At 51.3% G+C, this 21,480-nt stretch overlaps 2 protein-coding genes across 4 annotated transcripts; both read right to left on the bottom strand.

The window, feature by feature from the left end:
* Positions 1–404: 404 nt before the first annotated feature.
* LOC106852250 (dimethylaniline monooxygenase [N-oxide-forming] 4-like) lies at positions 405–6,228 on the bottom strand. Of its 3 annotated transcripts, none has more exons than XM_014874738.2 (8): positions 5,702–6,228; positions 5,257–5,445; positions 4,779–4,941; positions 4,176–4,321; positions 3,287–3,486; positions 2,750–3,102; positions 2,311–2,380; positions 405–1,125 (listed from the first exon to the last, which is right to left on the bottom strand). In XM_014874738.2, the coding sequence occupies exons 1-8, from the start codon at positions 5,831–5,833 to the stop codon at positions 756–758; spliced, it is 1,623 nt and encodes a 540-aa protein (XP_014730224.2). In that variant the 5' UTR covers positions 5,834–6,228; the 3' UTR covers positions 405–755. The 3 variants fall into 3 exon arrangements, with proteins under 3 accessions (XP_014730224.2, XP_088026406.1, XP_088026407.1); XM_088170280.1 differs by having other exon boundaries at positions 4,779–4,998; positions 5,702–5,976; XM_088170281.1 differs by lacking the exon at positions 5,702–6,228 and having other exon boundaries at positions 5,257–5,695.
* A 1,329-nt stretch (positions 6,229–7,557) lies between these two features.
* On the bottom strand, positions 7,558–14,427 carry FMO1 (flavin containing dimethylaniline monoxygenase 1). Its single transcript, XM_014874741.2, has 9 exons — positions 14,150–14,427; positions 12,621–12,791; positions 12,308–12,496; positions 12,058–12,220; positions 11,599–11,741; positions 11,117–11,316; positions 10,295–10,650; positions 9,666–9,738; positions 7,558–8,536 (listed from the first exon to the last, which is right to left on the bottom strand). Exons 2-9 carry the CDS (start codon positions 12,744–12,746, stop codon positions 8,194–8,196), a joined length of 1,593 nt encoding a protein of 530 aa, XP_014730227.2. The 5' UTR covers positions 12,747–12,791; positions 14,150–14,427; the 3' UTR covers positions 7,558–8,193.
* Positions 14,428–21,480: the final 7,053 nt, after the last annotated feature.

A 21,480-nucleotide genomic window follows, 5' to 3' on the forward strand; every position in this document is an offset into this window, starting at 1 on the left:
CCAGCCCCATTCTAGTTCCTATCCCAGGCCTATCCTGGCCTCATCCTGGTTTCTCATCCCAGCCCTACCCCAGTTCCTATCCCAGGCCTATCCTGCTTCCCATTCCGGTTTCCATTCCCATCCGGGCCCTATCCCAGTTCCCATCCCGGGAATTCAGGGTTCCCTATAATCCTAAGGTTGCTTGGGCAATGGCAGGGATGCTTGTTTGGTTGGATTTGTCTCTGTATGTGTAATTTATTATTATATATCAATATATTAGCATGTATAACATTTCTTACCTATCTTATTTGTTGATATTTCTATCTATATAATGTATAGATTGTATAGATACAAGGGCAAGACTCTCCACTCTGCTACAGGTCCACTTTATATAGCCTGATAATAAAACCATTAATAAAACCATCTGCAAAGACCAAATCTGTGAGGTTTATTTGTGGCTCCCTCTTTCACATCCCAAAAGTTACCAGACACAGAAGCAGCTCTCGACAGCTCACGTTTCATGAAATCTCAAGGTGGTGTGGGTCTTGCCAAAACTTTTGGGAGCAGGGGGAGGAAGGCTGGCCTCATGCTTCACCAGTTCATCCCAGAATGGTTCAGAGTGAGCACTCCTGTCACATCAGCAGGGGCTGGGTGGACACCAGGCTGCCCCAGGCTGCTGCTGGTGCCAGCTCCAGCCCTCTGGCAGCACCTGGCACAGGTGGCACAGCTTTGCACCGTCCCCAGATCACCTGGCATTGCGGCTCTCCAGGTTTCTTCTACAGCTGGGGACCTGCCCAGGGGTATTTGGAGAAGAGAAAACCTGCAGTGAGAGCAGCTGGCAGAGCCAGGAGGCACATCCAGCACCAGCTGGAGGAGCTGTCGGAGCTGTCAGCCAGCACCCGCGTTCTCAAGGGCTTCAGCGTGCGCTGCCACTGGCTCAGGATGGCAGCTCTGGCCCCGCTCCAGCTGCCCCGTCCCACCAGCCTGTACTGGTAGGGTGAGCAGGGCCCAAAAAAGATGGCCAGGGCCAGCTGGGGGTCAGTCAGGAGCAGCCTCATCACGCTGGGCTTGACGCCGGCACACGCGGCGATTTTGTCCACGTAGCTGATAAAACTCATCTTCAGGTTCTCCCTCTCAGATGGATTCCTTCGAGGGGACAGAAGAAACAAAAGTCAGATGGCATCATCCTATCTCAGTGCCCAGCTCCACGGAAAGCAAAAGCCTCAGGCTCAGACATCAGCTGAGCCCCAGTCTCTCTCTTAGCCCCAAATTAAGCCAAAGGCACTGAAAGAGCCCTGGTGGGGTTGGTCCCAGCAGTTCCCAGGGCAGGGGATAAGCAGAAGCTTGTTTTGTCACTGCAGCATAGCTGTGGCTTCAAAATCAGCTCTAACTTAGCAGTACCATCACTGTAATGCCACAAGTAGCCGTGTCCTTCCCTGAGCTTCAGGGGTGTGGATTTGGCTGATTTTGAGAAGCAGAGATGGGGACTTTCAGAGATAAGAATGCCAAAGGGACAGGGAAAATCTGGGAAATGCAGAACGCTTCCCATGCTGGGAGGGATGCCCAGGATTTCTGCTTGAAACCTTATCTCCTTCACAGGAGGGAGGATGTGCTGATGTGCTTCAGGAAAATTTGAGACAGCCTCAAGTTTGTTTCTCTTGCACCTCAGGCATCCATATTTCTGTGTAACAGCGTCGTGGTGGCTCCTGGTCATAATCCCTGTGGCTCTGTTTTGTCCCAGCCTTTCCCCAGTGTCCCATGAGCCAACCCAACCCAGCCTGAACCCTGAGGTCCCCTCCTTGCCCCATCATCATCCATCCCACATCCTTGTGGACACACAACCTCCTGTAAAATCCCAGTGCCAACGAGGCTGGCTGTTAGCTCCCACACACAGAGCTCACTTTGACCTGCCAAAAGGGGACAGAAAAAGGGACACCGGGTTCTGGACGGAACCCAGCAGTCCCCACTGCCTGGATTTGGGAGGGAGAAGCCACGAGATGGCACCGTTAGTCTGGAGGAAACCAAACCTCCATCCTGACATGCTGGGAGGCTTGGAGGCCTGGCAGGGAAAAGGCAGAAAGGGAAGGAGCAAAGGAGATGGGAAGAGAAGGAAGGGGAGCTGCAAGCCCTGGTCTTGTCATCAACTGCTCCAGAGAAGCTCACAGTGTCTTGTTCCATAAAGGAGACCATTTTCCCAGCTCACTGTGGGTGGTGGGGTAATAAATGCAGAGTTGGGTGTCCTAAGCAGGTCCCTCTCATGTCTGCCATCCTTCCCTGAGCTTATCCTGGCACACAGCACCCATCTCACCCCAGCGCAGGTGCATCACACACCTTTTCACTGGTGGCTTGCTCTTCAGAACCTCAGCCATCATCCTGCTGGGGGGAGGCAGCTTGTTCCAGCCTGAGAACAGAGAAACCAGCCAGCTCCAGAGGCTGAACATTTCCACCTTTAGAGGAAATGTTCATCCCCTTCCCAAGGTCCCAGCACCTTTCCCAGGCAGCAGGGATACAGGGATGCAGCTGGTGTGCAGAGCCTACCCATGGCTAGCACGGAGCTGAAACATGCCCTAAGCTCTGTGGGCAGCAGCTCAGGCTGCCCCAAACCTCCCACCCAGAAGATCTGGATGTGTTTAAAAAAAAAAAAACAAGATGTGGCACCCAATGCCACGGTCTAGTTGAGGTGTTAGGGGATGGGTTGGACACAATGATCTTGAAGGTCTCTTCCAACCTAGTCATTCTGTGAATTCTGTGAATCTCCCCCATCTCCTACCTGCAAAAACCCCTGTGACCCAGCGAGCCTGCATTTCTGACCCCACCATGATGGAGCCTGTCAGCTGGATCAGGCCAATGATGGCCAGCGTGGGCTTTTCCAGCTGGGGAGGGAAGATGCATTTGTAGAGGGAACGGTTGTTGTGGATGGTGCTGCTGACAGACTCCTCGAGGAAGGGGAATGAAAAGTTGTAGCCCGTGGCAAAGAGCACCACGTCGATGTTTTCCTCTGTTGTCCCATCTTCAAAAACAGCAGAGTTTTCAGTGAATTCCTTCACGTTTGGCTTCAGCACCACAGTCCCAGAGAGGAGGCAGAATGGCAGCTCTTCATTGATAATCATCTTAAATTTGGAGCTTGCAGTGGGGAAAAGAGGGCAGCAGTGTTAGCATCTGGGAGGGACCTAAAATGACTTTTTTTAAATGGTCAGAATTCCCCTTCGATGATTTGCTATTCCACAAATATCCCCCAAAAGTGAAAATTAAGCATTTCGTTTATAAAGACCCCCTGACCACCCAACAAAGCAATCAGAAAAAACACCTTTTGCTGGAAGCCAAGCCATAGTTCGTGTGGTTGAACCACGAATTGAACTTCCGAAACCTGATCCTCCTGGCGAGGGCTGATGGCAGAAGCCACTCCAGGAGGTGATTGAAGCGGGTGGTGCCGACCATGTCGAGGGGGAAGCCCTGGTCTGACACCCGGCTGAGCACCCACGTGTTGCTCCTGGTGCTGAGGAACACCTGGGGAGGAAGGCAGGGCTCAGCCTCCTGCCCAGGCATCTTGTTGGCTTGGCCCTGAGTGGCAAATCCCATCTGCTGTACTCAACACAGGGTTAACCCAAGGCAAGGAGATGACATCCAGATGAACCAAGCAGCCTTGGTAAAGTGGTGGCTTTGCCTAAATTCCCACAGCTGCTCAGTTGCCTGTCCTCAGGTATAGTAGGACCCATGGCTGGTCTGTGGGCTAGAGAGGGTTAATGAATGAGGTTTGTTTTGAGAAGTATTCTCTGACCGAGGCTGTTGGCATGGAGACCGAGAAGACAAGAAGGAGAAAAGAAGATAACCAGAGAAGAAACTTTGCAGCTGGGGAAAATATTTTTAGAAAAGTCTTGGGAAAAACAGAGGTGGAGAATTTTCCACCAGTGATCGTTTATGTTGACTTTTTGTAGCCAATAAAGAAAGTGCAAACTGTAGAGAGGGTATAAAAGGCAGCATGCTGTTGGAATAAACAGGTATTAGCCTTCTGAAATGTAGCGTGCCTTTTCGTATGTCACACCTGCCTCTACAGTGACACCCAGGCAGCCCAAACTCTCCAGGAATTGCACAGCTTCTTCAATGAGAAGTGGAATTTATCGAGGAACCTGGGGGTGAAGCTCCCTGTGCCACCCTGGGCTCTCACAGTCCGTGTTTGGGCCACCTTGGAGCTGTACCTTGGCAGCCACACGGCTCAGCTCCACGGAGAGGTCGCCGCCAGTGTTGCCGATGCCGACCACCAGGACCCGCTTTCCTCGGAAATCCTGCACGTCTCTGTACTCCCGGCTGTGCAGGCACTGCCCTTTGAAGCGACTTTCAATGCCTAGGCAGAGAGCAGGGAGCATCTCCTACTGCCAGATGCATTTACCCAGTCCAGCCTCATGCCCAGATCCCCAACTCTCCTCCCTCCCACCTCCTCTTGCAGCTGAGAAGGTTCCCTGGACCTCCTCAGCTCAGCCTGGCTTTGCAAATCCTGATGGAAAAGCCTGCCTGCACCTTTACAAGGTGTTTTCCCTCATTTCCCCACCATTTCCATGGGGTGCTCCAGTGTGGGGGCTTCATGGCTATCAGCTCCCACACGCAGAGCTCACCTTGACCTGCCAAAAAATGACACAAACTGTCCCCCGCCCACACTGCCCAGCTCCACGGGGGGTTCTGGATGGAACCCAGCGGTTCCCACTGTCTGGATTTGGATTTACAGAGGAAAATACAACCAGGGGACCCATGGGTGCTGGGGGGAAACCCTGGGGGGGCAACCCCCCTGCTGGGACAGGGCTTACCTGGGAAAGAAGCCAATGGCAAGTAGGGCTCCTGGTAATGGCCAGTGCAAACCATGACAGCATCGAAGACGTGGGACTCACGGACACCACCAGCCTCGGTGACCACCTCCCACTGGCCTGAGGTGCTGAAATCCGGGCACCTTCTCACACTGAGAACTGTTGTCTTGCACAGAAGCCCAACAAAACAGCAGTCAGGGATCAGAGATGCCCCTGTGAAAGGCTGGGGCTGCCAGGAGCAGGCTGGGTCCCTGGGGTGCTGCATGTCACGTCTGAAGCTGTTAAATCCCACCCTGCACCTTCCCCCTTGGTGATGGCACTGGGGGGCAAGCCCCTGTTGGAGCAGCCTTATTTAAAATGTGGGACTAAAGCTGCGTTCAGGACACAAAAGCAGGCTGGCTGGCACCCAGCCCGGTCCCTGGTCATGCATCTGCAGGTACCCATGGCTCTTGTCCCCGTGGGGTTTGGGGTCCCTGCTCACCTGGAAGCGCACGTGCCGCAGGAGGTCGAAGTGCCGGGCGTACATCCTGAAGTATTCCAGGACGAGGCCGTGGGGCAGGTAACTGGGGAAATCCTGGGGGAAGGGGAAGTCACTGAAGCAGGACATCTCCTTGGAGGTGTTGGTGATGACGGAGCGGTACACGCTGACCCTCCTGCTGTCTGTGGAGTCCTGTGTGAAGCCAATGGTGACGTTTCCACGTGTGCAGGGAAAGATTTCCCCCCATGATGTACACCAGTATTTTCCTTCCTGTATTTTGGTACAAGGACTAGCACCGGGTGACAATCTCTGCTCCCTCCGTTTCCTTCTCCATCTTGGGGTCAGGAGGAGCCCCATGAATGGGATAGGGACAGTCCCTGAGGGTGTGGCCACCCTCTCCTCTTTGAGATCTTCCAAGGCAGGGGACAAACCAACCCAAGGCACTGACCGTGTAGCGCCAGATGCCGCCGATGTCCTCGCTGCTCTCGAAGCAGGTGGGCTCCAGCCCCTCCTCCAGGCAGCACTTGACAGAGACCAAGCCCCCAGCCCCAGCCCCGATCACGGCCACCCGCCGGACCATGCTGGCCTGCAGCAGGTGACACAGGCTGGTGGGAGAGCAGCTGGAAACACAAACACAGCCCAGGGATCAGCAGAAACGCCGGTGTTTTCTTGCCATCCCCAGCAAAACACCCCTGGTCTTCTCTGGCAGGTGTCCCCGAAGGAAAACTGTCCTGGAGAAAGCCATGGCCAGCTCCTGGTTCAAGTGCTGTGCACAGATCCTGCTCATTACCCTCCCTGCTGTGCTAAATCCACAATGAGGGTCCAGGAATCTCCCTCCTCCATTGGGGAGGAAAAAGGAGGCGCTTTTAAACCTCACTGTTCTGCTGCTTCCATTCATTCCCTTTTCCAGCCCAAACTAGGGAGTGCAAAGAAGTTGCAGCTATCTTCTTCTGCCTGTATAAAGTGATCCTCCTAAGACCTTTGTAAGAAAGAAACAACTCCAGCTAAGCTGGCTCGTTTTCACGCTTTCCTTTTTAATTTCCCATTAAAGAGCAATCTCTTGTAAACAAAAAAGGGTTTAAAAAAAAAAAAAAGGGGAAAAAAGCAAAGCAATGCCTGACTGAGCAGGAGCACAGCACACCCATTCAGAAGTTAGACAGCTCTGTGAAAGCACGGCTGGGATTACAGGATATACAAAAAGTAAGAAACCCAGGAAACGCTGGGTATAAATGGGAGGAACTCAAAGCTGGGGAGTGTAAACTGAGCTGCACCCAGCTTGACTGGGAAGCAAAGAAAACTAGGAAAAAATGAACCCACATGAACTTTGATTAAGAAATACTCCTACTGCAGAGTCTGCAGAAAGAGTAATTTATAACTTTTCCTATCAGTTTCATGTCAAAAAGTAAGTTAGCGTAAATAGAAACTGGAGGAAACTGAAGAAAGCCGGGGAAAAATGAGGGAGGTGCAAAAAAACCCCTTTGGCATCCACAAGCCTGGCCTGAGCCACTCCTTGATCTGCAGGAACAGGGCAGGACATGCCCACAGCCGCCTGCCTCGTTTCTGGAGCCTTCAGGAAAAGGCAGTGAAACTCAGGGAGCTCGACTCACCCCACTTTTACTGGTTTTACTCCAGAGGCTCCCTGCAACACCCCTCTCCCCCCACCAGCAGCAAGGCAAAGCCAGCAGTGAATGCCAAAACCCTGGAGAGCTGTCTGCCCCCTCTCCAAGCCTGCCAAACCCATCCAGGAGGAGCGAGGAGCAAACCTTGCAGCTGTGCTGTGCCTTCACTGCTCAGCCCTCGGCAGAATCTCTGTGGTGGATTGGAAGGGAAGGCTGAAGTCCAGGCAGCTCTCCACAGCTCTCGCCCCACTGACCTTTACACCTGCATTCCCCCGCCCTTCTGGGCTTAAATGCACTGGAAGAAAGTTCCCAACCTCCCTGGGGCAGTGCCAAGGGAAAATGCAGAGATAATCCCAAAGGGAACGTGCTTGCATGGTGTAACTTGTCATTGCTCCAGCCCAGGCAGCAGCTTGGGCTTGTCCTGATCGATCCCCTTTTGTGGTGCCTGTGCTGGGCTCCAGCTCCCTTGGCATCCCCAGGAGATCAGGACATGCTCCCTTTGCCAGCAGACAGCGTGGATGTGGGACATGGAGCATTGTGCAGCCTCATTTTGGGGAGTCAGGGAAAGCCCTGAGAGCCCCAGCCTTGGAGCTGCCCACAGCATTTGGTGGCACAGCCCCAGCTCAGACACGGGCTCTCCCCCCCAGCTCTTCCCATGCACACAAGGACAGGACAGAGAGGCATCTGCAGCACACTCCCGCCACAGCCACTGAGATTTTATTCATTTACAGTCTCTCCACGCACAAAACAAAGCCTCAGGATTGTCCAGTGGTGGGGCATGCAGGGAAACAAAGCCAGGAGTGCTCAGCCCCACAGGCTCACGTGTGACAAAGCACCACAAGCACTGCACTGCCAAGATGCACCAGTTCAGCCCCAACTGGGATTTTAGGGTCACAGTGTTTAGGCTTGGAGAAAGGGACAGCCTGACCTGTGTGCACAGCTCAGATAATTCCTGGGTACTTTTGCTCCTGTGCCCATTTTCACTGGTGTTGTCCTCACTGCAGCCTGTCTTGTGTGATCCAGGCACAATTGTGGCACCAATCCCTGCTCTGCTCCTGGCAGCAGGCAGGGGAGCAGAGGGGCAACAGACACTTGGGCAAGGCTGCCACCCCTGGCTAATGAGGTCTGCAAAGCTGTGCTTGGGCTTGAGCTGGAGCAGAGGGAGGTTTATGCTGCAGGTTGCAGATTAAAGTTTGTTGCCATCTCACTGAAATTCTTTTCCCCAGTCCCGTGGCACACTGAGGAGCTCTCTGACCTGGGACAACATCTCTCAGGACAAAAGGAAAAAAAAAAAACCAACCAAACAAACCCACTCTAAAAGCTATTTGAAACCAAAAATCACAGCAGCCAGGAGCAGAAGGAATCCCACCACAACCAGGAGGGAAGGGAAAGAGCTGGAGGAGCCAGCAGGGACTCGTGTTCTTGTGGGCTTTAAGACACGGTCCCACTGGGTGAGGATGGCCTGTCGTGCCCCCTCCCAGCGCCCAGGACCCCCCAGTCTGTACTGGTAGGGGGAGCAGGGGCCAAAGAAGATGGTGAGGGCCAGCTTGGGGTCTGTGCAGAGCAGCTCCAGCACGCTGGGCTTGGCACCAATGAGGGAGGCCAGCGTGTCCAGGTAGATCAACGACTCGGTTTTGAGGACTTCATCATAGGTCAGACCAAACCTGAGTGAATCAGAGGAGACAAAGAGGCAGGAGAAAGATCAGTATCAGCAGGGCTTAGAGGAGCTGAGGTCCTCTGCATCCTTGTTGTTATTGCACCTGGAATGCAACTGGGTTCTTTTTAGGAAAGGACTGGATGTACATGCATATCTGGACACAAATCCTGTCCAGGACACAGCACCTGCAAAGTGATGCTGGCTCATGTCAATCTTTCCACAAACTGCACTGTTCCCCCCTTCCTCTTGGTGAATCTTTGTTAACAGACTTTGGCAAAACAGTTTCGGGTCTTTAAAAAAAAAACCCAAACAAAAAAATCCCTCAAACCCAAATCTCTTTGCTTTTTGCAGAAAAGTCAAGTGCAGCATGAGAAAGGTGGCACTTTTTAGTACCCCTCACGTTAATTTGCACCAAATATTGCAAGAATACATGGTGACTTGGAGAACTGCTTCCAGTTCACCTTCTCGGCAGAATTCACAGCTTCATGTCCCACCTTCAGAGGTCTGAAAAAGCCCTTATCCATTTAGCCTTGTATTGTACAGCAGCTGTTCTGTGCAATTCTGTATTTCACTCTTCTATACCTTTTCTCCTGTAGCTATTTAAGTGAACCATGGATTTATACATCACCTGGTTCACTCACACATTCATTCCCTAATCCTTTTTAGCCTTTTGCCTGCCTGTGAACCACACACCAGTGTGCTCAGACACCTGCTCACAGTGAGTCAGGTCTCCATGCTGAGAGAGGAGACAATCTGTGTGTACACCTCCTTGGTTGTGGGTTGGTTTTTTCCCCCCAGCTGAATTACTTTGCATTTGTTACCATTAATTTCTCTGCCATTTTATCTCTCAGTCCCTGGGGATCCTGATGTTCTTCCCCAACTCCCAAGCAAGATGCAGCCTTGATACCCTGAATTAAATTCTTCCTGTCACCAACAGGCAAAATATCAGTGTTAAATCAAAGGTTAATGGCTCTTTGCAAGTGAGTAAAGGGGAAGCTGGATCTGGGAATCCTTCCCTGTCCTCTGCCATGTGTGCAGGAACAGGCACAGAGTGAGAGCCCGTGTGTTGCTGCTCCAAAAACTCCAGGGATTTCTCAATCCACCAAAAAACCTTTGGGGCTCTGGGAATGACTTACCATTTGACTTGGTTTTTCTTGTTCTCATTTACTTCGTTCTCCATGACAGATTGGGAAGGCAAGTGACACAAGCCTGGAAGAGAGGGGAGAGCGTCCTTGGGGGGGAACTGTGAGCTCATTCAGTGATGCAAAATGTGGGAATCCCTTCCCTGGGAGGGCAGGAAAGTCTCATTGCTGGCAATTTATTCAGCAGTGGCAATCCTGCCAGAAACCAGCCCTCCAGTATTCCAAATTCACCCACACCTTTTCCTGCTCTTACAGATGTGTGCTGTCAGGACACAGGCAGGTGATGTGGGGTCAGATGGGCTCTGCAAGCCCCAGAGAGGCTCATCCCAAAGAGAAACCCCAGAGCTTCTAATCTCTGTGGGGCACTCCTGACCCAGCCCTCCAAGAGGTTATTCTTACTATTTTTATTAAAAACCCCAAACAAAACACCAGTAAGTTTCTTTCCTCACTCCTGTTGCTGCAGCTTAGCTGAAGTGAAATAACTTGGGAAACCTGAGCCTTGAAAATGCTCCATTGTCCCCTCTGAACTTCTTAGCTCTGGGCTGTCCCTGGCTGGAGGGATAAAACGTGTCCAGCCTGAGCTGCATTTTGGGGCACAGGAGGGCTCACATTTGCTGCCCTACCTTTGAAGACACGGCTCACCCAGCGTGCCTGCATCTCTACCACGGGCATGACAGGTCCTAAGGGCTTAATCAGCCCCAGGACAGCCAGAGTGGGCTTCTGCAGGTGGGTTGGGAACACGTGCTTGTAGAGGGACGCGTGCTTGTTTTCCACCTTGATGATGGATTCTTCTAGGAAGGGGAAGGAGACGACGTAGCCCGTGCAGAAAACAACAATATCAACGGGCTCCTCCTCAGGGCAGTTGTGGAACAGCACTGAGTTGTCCTTGAACTCCTTCACGCCCGGCTTGATGGTGATCCTGCCTGTCAGGATGTAGCTCTGGAGGTCGTCGTTCACCAGGGCCTCGCGGACCAGGCAGCTGTGGAGAGCCAGGGGCTCTGAGAGTGGGACACCACCACCAAGCCTTGTCCCCTGCTCCTCCTCCTCCCCAGGCCCACCAGCCCACACCTCCCAGTGTCATTTCCTCTGAGCAAGCAGCCCTCCAAACAATGACACGTGTCACCAATGTCACCCTGTCCCACAGCGGGAGGGATTCACGGACATCACCTTATTCCCTTCTCTCCCTCACTCTTTAAACCATCTCTTTCCAGAACTGATCCATGCTTTAAGCCTTCTCCTCTTTACCTAGAGACCCTCACAAGGAAAAGTCCTCTGTGCCTTCCTGAGCTTTTCCAGCATGCCCAGTATGTCACCACTTCAGGGAGCTACAGCTTATTTTCTCTTTCCCATTGGAGATGGGGCACTGGTTGATGCTGGTTGTTGAATATCCTGCTCTGCCCACACCACAAGCCCATCTGCATGGGATGGGAAGCATCAAGAAGTACCTGTTGTCCGGTTGAAGGCCATAGTTTGTGTGGTTGAACCTCTTGTTCACCTTGGAATTAGTCAAGCGCCACGAAAGGGCTCTGGGGAGGCTGTTTTTGATCAGGCTCTTGAGGCGAGTGATTGAAACCATATCCCAGGGGTAGCCACCCTCAAACACACGGCTGAGCAGCCAGGATCCTCGAGAGGTGCTAATGGTCACCTGGAAAAGAAGAATCAATGGTTCAGGCAATGAATTTGCTGCTTTTCCTTTCTAAAGAAACTCAGAGGGGCATGATGCAAAGAGCCGTGCACTGAAAAAGCAGCAACAGCATCTTCAAGACCTCCTGGCTGCTGGTGATGGAGGTGAAGCAGGAGACAAGAAGAAAACCAGCTTGCTTTCAAGGTAGGTTTTTGACCAAAAATTCAGGTCACATTTTGACCTGAGAGTCACTGTCGCCAGTGTCCCTCTCCCCACGCCCCTGGGGTGGCAGGCTGGTGGCACCTTTGCAGCCACACGACTGGCCTCCACTGCGATGTCCACTCCTGAGTTGCCCATGCCCACCACGAGGACACGCTTGCCCTGGAACACGTCGGGATGTTTGTAGTGCCGGCTGTGGAAGTACTGCCCTCGGAACCTCTCGATGCCTCGGGGGGAAAAGAAACACAGCTTTGAGCACTTGTGCATTTTCTTGGGTGTAAAAAAACCCCAAATCTGGATGGCAAGAGCAAGGAAGTGCAATCTTTGGCCACCAAGGACTCGGGGAGGTCCAGCCCTCCATCCCATGCACACAGAATTGATGCTTCCCCCCCAGAATGGGGTCTCAGAGACACAAGAAAGCATCGCTGTTCCTGCCAGCAGGTTTGGAGAGCAGAAGCAAGAAAATAAAGGGAGGATTTTCCCCAAATAACCCCTAAATCTTCTCTCCCCAGCCCCTGAACCACAGGCAGCCCCATACCATACCAGGGAAACAGTGCAGGGGGAGGGATGGCTCCGAGAAACTGCCACTGCAGACCATGACAGCATCAAAGACACCTGATGTCTGCTTGCCACCCGCCTCTGTCACCACATTCCACTGGCCCGTGGCGGCAAAGTCGGGGCGCTTACGGATGCTGACGACGGTGGTCTGGAACGTGGAAGTGAAGCAGAGTGACCAAAGGCACGCAGCAGGGGTGGGGAGCAGGGCGGAGCAGGGCAGGCAGCGCTCACTCACCCCAAGGCTGATGCGCTCCCGCAGGTTGAAGCGCTCGGCGTAGAGCCGCAGGTAGTCCAGGAGCAGGGCGTTGTGCAGGAACACCGGGAAGTGCTCGGGGAAGGGGAAGTCGGAGAAGGCAGACATCTCCTTGGAGGTGTTGCTGATGAGTGATGGGTAAAGGCTTGGCCGGCCGGCCTCGATGTGCTCCTGCCACGGCATCACATCAGCGCCCTGCAAACCCTCCCGCACCCACCGGAGCCCAGCCCAGGGCACCCCTAACCCCGCAAAGCTGCAGCTGCCCGGGCCAGGAGCACAGACCCTGGGGGCTCACCGTGTAGCGCCAGAGCCCCCCGATGTCCTGGCTCTGCTCGAAGCACGTGGGCTCCAGCCCCTCGTCCAGGCAGCACTTGGTGGCTGCCAGCCCGCTGACCCCTGCTCCCACCACGGCCACTCTCATCTCTGTGCCCTCTGCCGGGATCCCAGGATGGCAGCGGGGTTTGACCTGGGAGAAACCCCACAGGTGATCATCAGGCTCCCAGCAGGCATGCCCTCCGTTGGGAATTTCTCTATGTGCCGCCCCCGAACCTCATTCCATTCACCAGCATTCTGGGCTCTTCATTTACAAGTTAGATGAAATGTCTTAAATGATAATTTTCTTCTTTTCCCCCTTTATTTTAAAAATCTCTCCACTTTTACAGTGTGCTGCCTGGGCTGCTCTCAAACCCCTGCAGCTGGCCTGGAAACCGACTTTGAAAGTATGTAGTTGAGCTACAGTTCGCCGCCAGTTTTTATTTACAAGTTGGGTTTAAACTCTACTGCCTTATCAGACTCACAAATATTTGTATTTTATCTTTGGTTATCCGCCCCTGCCTCTCTCAGAAATTAAAAAAAAAAAATTAAAAAATGCACTGGGACTATTCAGTTTCTGCTTCTCTGACAGGGTCCTGTCCCCTGTGCCCAGGGAAGATGATGCTGACTTTGACATGAGGCTGACAGAGGGGCTGCAGGTGTGGCACACCTTGGACTGAGGATGGTTTTGTGTCTCTTGCAGGGCTGAAAACAGCTCCACCCCAGGGCTTGAAAGGCGACAGTCCCTGGGTTGACATCCAACCCTACAAAACTCCCAGTGGGGATGACGGATCCTAATATTTGGTAGTGCCAGGACCATAAATAAAACAAGGGGTGATGGCCAGGCTCCGTGGCTTGGGCTGGACAATTCCAGAGCCAGGATCCCCACACGGGTGCCCTGGGGGTGCTGCTGCAATCTGTGGTTTAACCCCAGGGCTGGAGGGAGCACCCTGCTCCACCGAGCTGTTAATTCAGCGTGGCAGGATGTCACTGTGGGTGGTACCACTTCCTCTGGCCTGAGAAGTGCTTTCGGTTTCCACCAGACACAATTCACGGTGCACTCATCAGGAAAAAGAAACCAAAAAAAAATATAATACAGTCTTCAGTAAAAAAAATGGGGTTGGACGCAGTATTTTCTAAAACCCACCAAATCCTCCAGAACTATTTCAACTTTCAGCCATAAAACAACACCTAATGAATACTCCGCTTTCCCGGCTGGAATAAAACCTGGACTTCTTCCTTTGTAAATAAAGAAAGGACTAGCACCAGCTGCTCACCGTTAACTGTTTTGGGGAAGCTTTTGTTTTGTTTTGGTTTGGTTTTGCGTGGTGGGAAGTAACTTATATCACCAACACCTCCCAGCTACATTTATTATTTGACTCCCTACCTCCTTGCAGAGAGAAGTTACAAGTAACACCCAAGAAATATCAATTCTGCCACACTATCCCAAAACCCAGAAGTGCCCGGGTGTGGGGTAGGGAGGGAAGGGAAGGTTTTTCTGGGAATACTCACCTGCAGCCCCTCTCAGCCCCGGGTCACCTCTGCTCTGAGAAGGGATTGGCAAGGGAGGGCTCCTCTCGTTTCGGAGTTACTGGCGAGAGGTGGAGCTTGTCCAGAAAGGCAGGGGGACAAGAAAAAAGCTCTCCATTCCCCCAGCAGTTACACAACCGGCCGTGGGAGGAGCGGCTGGAGGCAGCTGGGCAAGCCCAGATGTTGATCCCTAAAAGGGGGCCAGGGAGCGGAGCGCTCCAGCTGTGCCATGCCTTCACTCGCCCCGTGGCTACTCGCCCAAAGAAGGGGTTTGTCAGGGCTTTGCAGCCAGGGTACCTTCGAGGAAAGAGGGCTGGGTTAGAGGGCTCACGGGGCGTGTGCTATCGGCAGCACCAGGAAAGAAACGCGGAGAAAAGACTCCACGAGCAGCAAGGTTTTAAAGTAGGTGTGTTTTGTTTATCCAGCTCTCTTTATATACACTGCAGCTCATCCATATTCAACAATTCAAATTCAACATTGCCTGTGCATATTCATAACCTGTCCCCGCCCGCTCTGGCTCCGTGTGTTAATCGGATTTTCGTGTTCTGAGCTTTCACACTGTCTCCTGGTGGTCCTGGATGAACTAAATGGTCCCGATGTCCTCTGGATGAACCTGGTCCTTGCACAGCCTCTCTTGGTACCTGGCCATCCTCCAAGGCTTCTGGCCATAGTCCAAAACATAGATCCAGTTTTTACCATTTTTTCGAGCCCTAGTTCCTGCTTTTCAGTCTTAAACAATAGGCAAAATCCTGTTGTATAGCAAATTATTTGCTCTTAACACACTTGATTACAGAGCAAACTAGAGTCTGTTTAAGTTTAGTTATAAGGAAGCTGCCCATGACTGAGAGAACATGAAATGGTCCCAAAACCAGTGTACCAAGGTCCCAGGCACAAAGAAGGGGGGATTGTTGGCTGAAATGGTGCAGGACAGTGTGATAAAGGGGGTTAGGAAGGTCTGATAGGAGCAGATAAAAAAAAAAAGATTAACTGCCTGAAGTATCTCAGACAAGAAATTGGCTTTGTGGGCTGGAGAAACGCCAAGGGTCCAAGGAGCAGGAGTGAGGAACAGAGGTGAAAAGTTCAGTGTGAAGAAGAGGAGCTTACTTCATCTGGAGCCCCCCAGCCCATGAACACCAGAAGCCACTGAACAGAACCAAGAGGAGCCCAAGGTGGGGACTATGGAAATTATTTCCCAGAACTCATTGTAAACAAACCTACCTTTTCAGGGAAAAGTTAGAAATATGTTTAGGCTGTGTTGCAATTATCTTAAATATATAACATTATTATGTTTAAAGGCAGGTATCTCCCAGGAGTAAATGATCATAGAAACAAAGGGGATAAGAGTGGCTTTGGATCAGGCTTTGCCCCCAGATATTCAATATATTTAGGGGTGACTAGCAGGAAAGTATGAAATCCCTGAAAATGAATCCAGCTGGGCATGGAAAATATAGAAGCCATGGAGAGACAGTTGATAGAGGACTTTAGGAAAAGCAGTGTTTAGAAAAAGACAAATATATTTGTGCCATGGTGGTGACAGCAAAACTCACAGAGTGAGAGCAGGGGACACAGTCAAAGCTTTCAGCCCCATCAGGGCCTCACCCTGTCACTGATAAACACATTGCCAGGGCAAGGGCCCCAGATTGGATACCAGCTCTTTTAGCAGTTTGAATAACCAAGAAGTCCACAGAGGAGGAGATGAAAAACCCATCCAAGGTCTGCAGGACAGAGGGTGGTAAATAAAGTATCCAACAGAGATGTCTGCTCTGGCCCTGTATTTTAATTTGCAGAGGCTGAAGGGACATATTTACAAAAAAAAAGAAAATGGGCAGCAAGGCTTGCACACCTTTGACAGTGTTGGGATTTGCACAAGCTCTTTCTCCCAGTTCTCCCTCTCACTGGACCCTTCTCCAGGTGCTCCTGCAAAGATGCTCACCAGCACTCAGCAAAAAAGAGTCAGCAATCCACTGAGGCAAATATGATGTTCTTTACGTGTTTCTGCATTTTTGGAGTTCCTCAGCAGGCATTCAAGTGATTTGCACTTATGGCAGCATTCCAGGAGTGGTGGTAGTGCTTTTAGGAGGGCAGTTCAGGGAAGCTTTCTGAAAGAACAAGTTGTTTTTGGCAAAGATGAGCTGCTGGTACAGAGACGGGACCAGATGCCTTTGGTGCAGCCAGTGAGGCTGGCCCTGACTCTGGTGAGGAATCCAGAGGTGCAGAGTTAGATGCAGTGAGTGATACCATGTGAGTACAGGGTAGAAATACCTCCCAAGCCTCAGTAATCTGCCTTAGGGCTGTGGTGTTCCACAAATACCCCCGGCCAGGTGTGCAGAACAAAGTATTAGAGGAGATGGAGCTGAGATAGCAATTCCTGTGATTTTGCACACACATGCCCAGGGCACTGAAAAGCCCTTGTCAGAAAACACAGACAAATTCTTGCTCCTTTCCCCACCTCTGCTGCTGGCATGGCAGCCCTGGTGCAGCTCAGGAAGAGCCAGGACCAGGGAATATCCAGTGGTGGCTGAGGATGAGACCCAGGAATGGGATATTCATGTGCCTGTCCCTTGTCCCCTAGAGAGGCAAAGCTCCCCAGCACTGTGGCACAAGCCTGGCCTCTGCAAGAGCCTTTGTAATCCTTAAAGCAGAAGTAAGGAGAAACTAAATACATCCATTTAGTCTGAATCAGATGGGAAACCCACCTTCTCTGAGAAACTCTGGCACCAGTTTTACAATTTCTGTTTAAAATAACGCTTTAGGCCAAGGAGGGGCAAATCAAACACAAACAATTGTCAGCACAGCCCACTCTGCTGTTTTCTAGGTTTGTGTCAGCAGCTTTTGGCATGTGCAGTGCTGAAGGGGGAAAAGGAAAACAAAAGTTTTTTTACAAGTCTTTGTAAAAAAGTTTTTTGATGGGATGGGAGGTTTGGGCTTATCAGTGAAGCATTTCATTTTCCCCTCTCCAGTATTATCACTGCCTCCCCTCACTGTCCAGAGGCTTTAATTGATATAATTTAATTGATCCCAAAGGTGACTGCTGCCTCCCACTGCTTTCTGCAGAGCTGCAGGATAAGGCCATCCACAAAGGGATGCACAAGCAGCTGCTGGTGGAAAAAATGTATTTCCCCACCCATTTCTTGGAACCTGGATGTTGATCTTTCAAAAAAAAAAAAAAAAAAAAAAAAAAAGCTTTTCCTCCACCTCCAAGGCCAAAAGGCATTTTCCTGCTCCAAACCAAAGAAAACCCCTCCCCAAACAGGCTGTTTTCCTGTTTACTATTCCCAGCACAAATAATCTCAGTCACAAATACTGCCAGGACACTTCTGTTTCTGCTTAAACTGTGCTAGATATATTCAATATCTTGAACTCTTCCCAAAATCTCTCAGAAGATGCCACTTTTAAGGAGATCCAAAGGATGTACTGGAGCAGACATGGGCTGTAGAATGACTATGGGAGAAGGATTTACTTGTTAAGCAAGGAGGTCTCTGCATGGAGAGCAGAAATGTTTTTTTTTACTCCAACGTTCTTGGCAAAACTTAGCCTGATTTAATAATTCACCATGTTTTCCAGGCATGTAACCTGTGGAATTTCTCAAGGGAAGGCTGCTGCTGTTGTTAAACCTGTTGTGTTAATAAATCCTGCAGTGCTGCAGCTTTTAACTTCTTGGGTTTGGAGTTTTTTAAAATGTACATTTTCCAGCTTCCAAGCCTCGATGGACATTTACACCCTGCCTTTACCAACACATCCTTGTGCCAGGACACAGAGTGGATAAACACACAGCTTCCCTGGGAAGGATCTCAGGCTTTCTCAGCTCTTCTGAGCCATTCCTCAGTGTCAGGAGGTGTGTGCCTGGCATTTCACAGGCAGTACAGCACAGCTACTGGCGAGGCAGTCAGAGCAAACAGGATTTAGGGTTAAGGTGACTCCTAAGCAAAATAATCCTAAGGAGGAGCTGTCTGGAGAGCACAGGGTTAAACCTGACCAGGAGGTGCCTTCCTACCACCACCAGGTGAAGTCATCCATCAGCCCTGGAGTGCTTTCAAAACTTCCACTCAGTGCAGCTGACCCTTCCCAAAAACATTGACTGAGCTCCCAGGCTTGGATCCCACTGGGGATGCCTCCAATTCCTGCTGCCTCTGTGGCTGGGCATCCCCAATCCCTCAGCACAGGAACTCCTAATTCAGGCAGAGATGTGCCCCTGCACCACCTAGGAGCACTTCTGCACATTTCTTCCCCAGAATTAGGGGTTTTAAGAGGACAAACCCCCAAGCCTGGGCAAGGTGCTGCTCTCAGAGCCCTCGGTGGTAGCTGGCAGAGGAGCCAGGCACTGTGGAGCTGGCACATCTTCCACCTCCAAGAGCTTCCCCACTCCCCAGGAGACAGGATGGGAAGGGACGTCTGACCCAATTCCTCCAAATTCAGCTCCAACTGATCTGGACCACCTCATTTCCTTCACCTCTTTAAAAAACTTCTGGTTGTGGAGACTCCCACACAACTCCAGGCTTGCTTTTGGTGGGACCATCGAGTTTTCTTGTCTCTCCACACCCAAGCCACGCTGACATTTGGGGATAACTGAGAACACTTTGCAGCCTCACCCCTGCCTCAGTTTAAACGAGCAATGATTAATGGGATAGAGGAGCTCTGACTGGCTCATTCCTTGGATCGCTAATTGATCTGAGAAGCTGCTGAGCACCCACAGGTGATCCTGCACTCCTGGGGATGCTCAGCACCACTGAAAATGAACCCCACTGGCTATTCTTTCCTATTTGTAACCTGGAGGAGGATTTCTATGGAATAAAAGATTTGTTTTGTCAGAAAACAACACCCAGGAGTGATGCATGGCATGAGAGCCAGCCTGCTCCTGGCCCTGGCATGGGGATAGGAAAGGTCATCCCAGGGCAGAGGGAGAGGAATAAAGGTGCAGGAATAGTTAATGATTTACCTGGATTGACAAAGAGGTCAAGTAACTGAAACAGGAAAAGGCCATGGATCTCCTGACTCATCATTTCCCAGCCGCAGTTTTCCTCAAAAGAGAAAAAACTGCATTTTGGACATTCTCTCCTCTTTGGGAATGAGAAACAAAGGAAAGAAGAACTGCAGGTGTGAGAAGGCAGAGAAAAGAGGAAAAGTTAAGGTGGTCAAATATCACCAGAGAGAGAGAAAAATAAAATCAAAGCTTCAACAGTTCTAATGGCAATAGAGGTAGTTCTGCTCAACATCTGCAAACTTTTGATGGAGTTTTTGTTATGTGCTAAAAGAAAACAAGAAGAGAGGGCTCCCAGCATCCAAAAAAGCACAAACAGTTGGGAAAAAGCACAGAAAATCTCACCTACAAAAGCTGAGGCTGAAGGTGGCATCCTGAGATGCTCAGAGGGTGTCACAGCAGGACAGTGGGAATCATTTTTGGGATGATGCCTTGGAGTGGCCACCTAGAACAGAGGCTAGACAAGGTTAAGAGAATAAAAGCAGGTATTTATTGAAGGTCTTCAAATAGGTACACCTTGGGCAAAAGCCTCTGAGAGGGGCTACACCCAAGAGGGATGATGGTCAGGAGTTTGTCAGACAAATAAAAGTTTGGTCCATTTACATATCAGGGGTTAATCCTCCAATTACAGCTTCAGGTAATGAAGTCATATTCCCCCATAATTCACTTTTTGTTGATACTTTTCAGGGCCTGAGGCTGTAGGATGTCCTTGAGTTTCAGGCCCAGAGAGGAATTATTTTGTCTGAATAAAACATGAAGAGAGTAGCTAACAATCTATATGGAGTTTGGAGTTATACACTGAAGCAATACAGGATTTGAAAAATAGAAAAGCTAAAATCCTAAGGCATCAGGGACAGCCTGCAGTGGCAGGAGCTACATGAGGTCAGTGGCACAGTGTGCCTGTGTGTGTGCACAGCTCCTGTGATTGCAGCTCTGTGTCCTGGTGCCCTGGGCTGCCCATTCCCAACCTTCCCACTGGGAGCAGCAGCAAAGCAGAGAGGAAAACCCCCCCAGTTCTGCCACTTTGGCTGCCTGCAGGGGCTCTCAGAGGCAGGAGCTGCAGGGATGCTGTGCTGCTCATGCCTCGGCTGGGTGTGACACAACACCCACAGATGCTTCCCCAAGGAACATTCCAGCTGAAACAGCTGGAAACAGCTGGACTCCTCGCTGCACCTCAAGGGAATAAACCTCAGCACAGTGCCTTGACCAGAGAGCTGCAGCTGGGCTCACCAGCCAGGGATGACCCAAACTGGCCCAACTGGGAGCACTGGGAGCACTGGGATTCCGTGCCCCACAGCTCCCATGGGGCCAGGGATCGTCCTCTCCTCCCTTTGATGTGCAGCTGCATTGTTCCAGCATCTCTGAAGTGTGAAATGAGAACCATCCTGCGTGGAGGCTGGGCAGAGCCCTCGGGAGCTGCCAGCAGCCAAGGCTGGTCGGGGGGACAATAAACCCACAGCTGGAGCAGCACAAAGCCAGGCACAAGAACATTCCCCTCGCCTTGGCTCTGCTCTAATTGCATCCCCAGCCAGCTCTTGTTTTTGTTGAACGCAGCTTAAAGTCCATATTTCATTTGCTTTTCCACACCCTTCTCCCCCGTTTTTGTTTGTGAGCAAAATCCTTCCAGGAAAGGGCTGCAGGACTGCTCCCAGTAGGTTTGGGGTTGATGGATGGAGCACCCCAAGGGGAAGCTAAGGCCTTGTGATAGGGAAGAAAATGTTTCAGTGTCTCTTCACCCTCCTTAAGCTCCCATCTGCCCTGAAAGTTGCTTTTGCCATTCCCTAGGGAGCTGCTCTGACCCTTCCAGTGGATTTAGGAGCTCTGAGGGCATCACTCACACTCAGCTTCTCAGCTCACCAGACAAGGACAAATCAAACAAAAACCCTACCTTGCCTCTCATGAAATCCCTGTCACACAGAGCAGCTCCACAGGGTAACACATCATCTCAAAGACATCTCTCCTCTTAACCCTCTTCCCCTGCACTGCCACCCAGCCCTGGAGCTTGGTGTCCTGCACACCTCCAGCCCATTTCCACTCCTTCTCTGGGATCTGTCCTTAGGCAGAGCCTCTCTCTGTCCTCCCTAATTTTTTTTTTCCCTTTTTCCTGCCTCTGTGTTGCTGTCTAGAGGGGCTGCCTGGATTCAGGCAGGAGCAGCAGAACCTGCTGAGAGCATTGGGTGAAACCTCACCCAGTGCCACCACCACCATCCTGTCACAGCATCAGCTGCTTCAGGGCACCTGGCTTTTGGGATTCCACCCAGAATAATCCTTTCCTTGGGAAATCACCAGGCATGAAGAGTTCAGCTGGGCTGGGCTCTGCTCCCAGCCTTACAAA

This window comes from Sturnus vulgaris, chromosome 9, assembly GCF_052056855.1.
Source record: "Sturnus vulgaris isolate bStuVul1 chromosome 9, bStuVul1.hap1, whole genome shotgun sequence".
In the NCBI taxonomy this organism is placed as follows: Eukaryota; Metazoa; Chordata; class Aves; order Passeriformes; family Sturnidae; genus Sturnus; species Sturnus vulgaris.

Excerpts from the sequence above, each read along its gene's own strand:
- LOC106852250 (XM_088170280.1), bottom strand. The coding sequence starts at position 5,833 with ATGGTCCGGCGGGTGGCCGTGATCGGGGCTGGGGCTGGGGGCTTGGTC. Across the intron at positions 5,446-5,701 it reads GCGGCATCTGGCGCTACACG|GACTCCACAGACAGCAGGAG; the intron begins GTCAGTGCCTTG and ends GGCTTCACACAG. Across the intron at positions 2,381-2,749 it reads GGTCACAGGGGTTTTTGCAG|GCTGGAACAAGCTGCCTCCC; the intron begins GTAGGAGATGGG and ends CTCTGTTCTCAG.
- FMO1 (XM_014874741.2), bottom strand. The coding sequence starts at position 12,746 with ATGAGAGTGGCCGTGGTGGGAGCAGGGGTCAGCGGGCTGGCAGCCACC. Across the intron at positions 11,317-11,598 it reads CCAGTCGTGTGGCTGCAAAG|GTGACCATTAGCACCTCTCG; the intron begins GTGCCACCAGCC and ends CTTCTTTTCCAG. Across the intron at positions 8,537-9,665 it reads AAGAAAAACCAAGTCAAATG|GTTTGGTCTGACCTATGATG; the intron begins GTAAGTCATTCC and ends TGATTCACTCAG.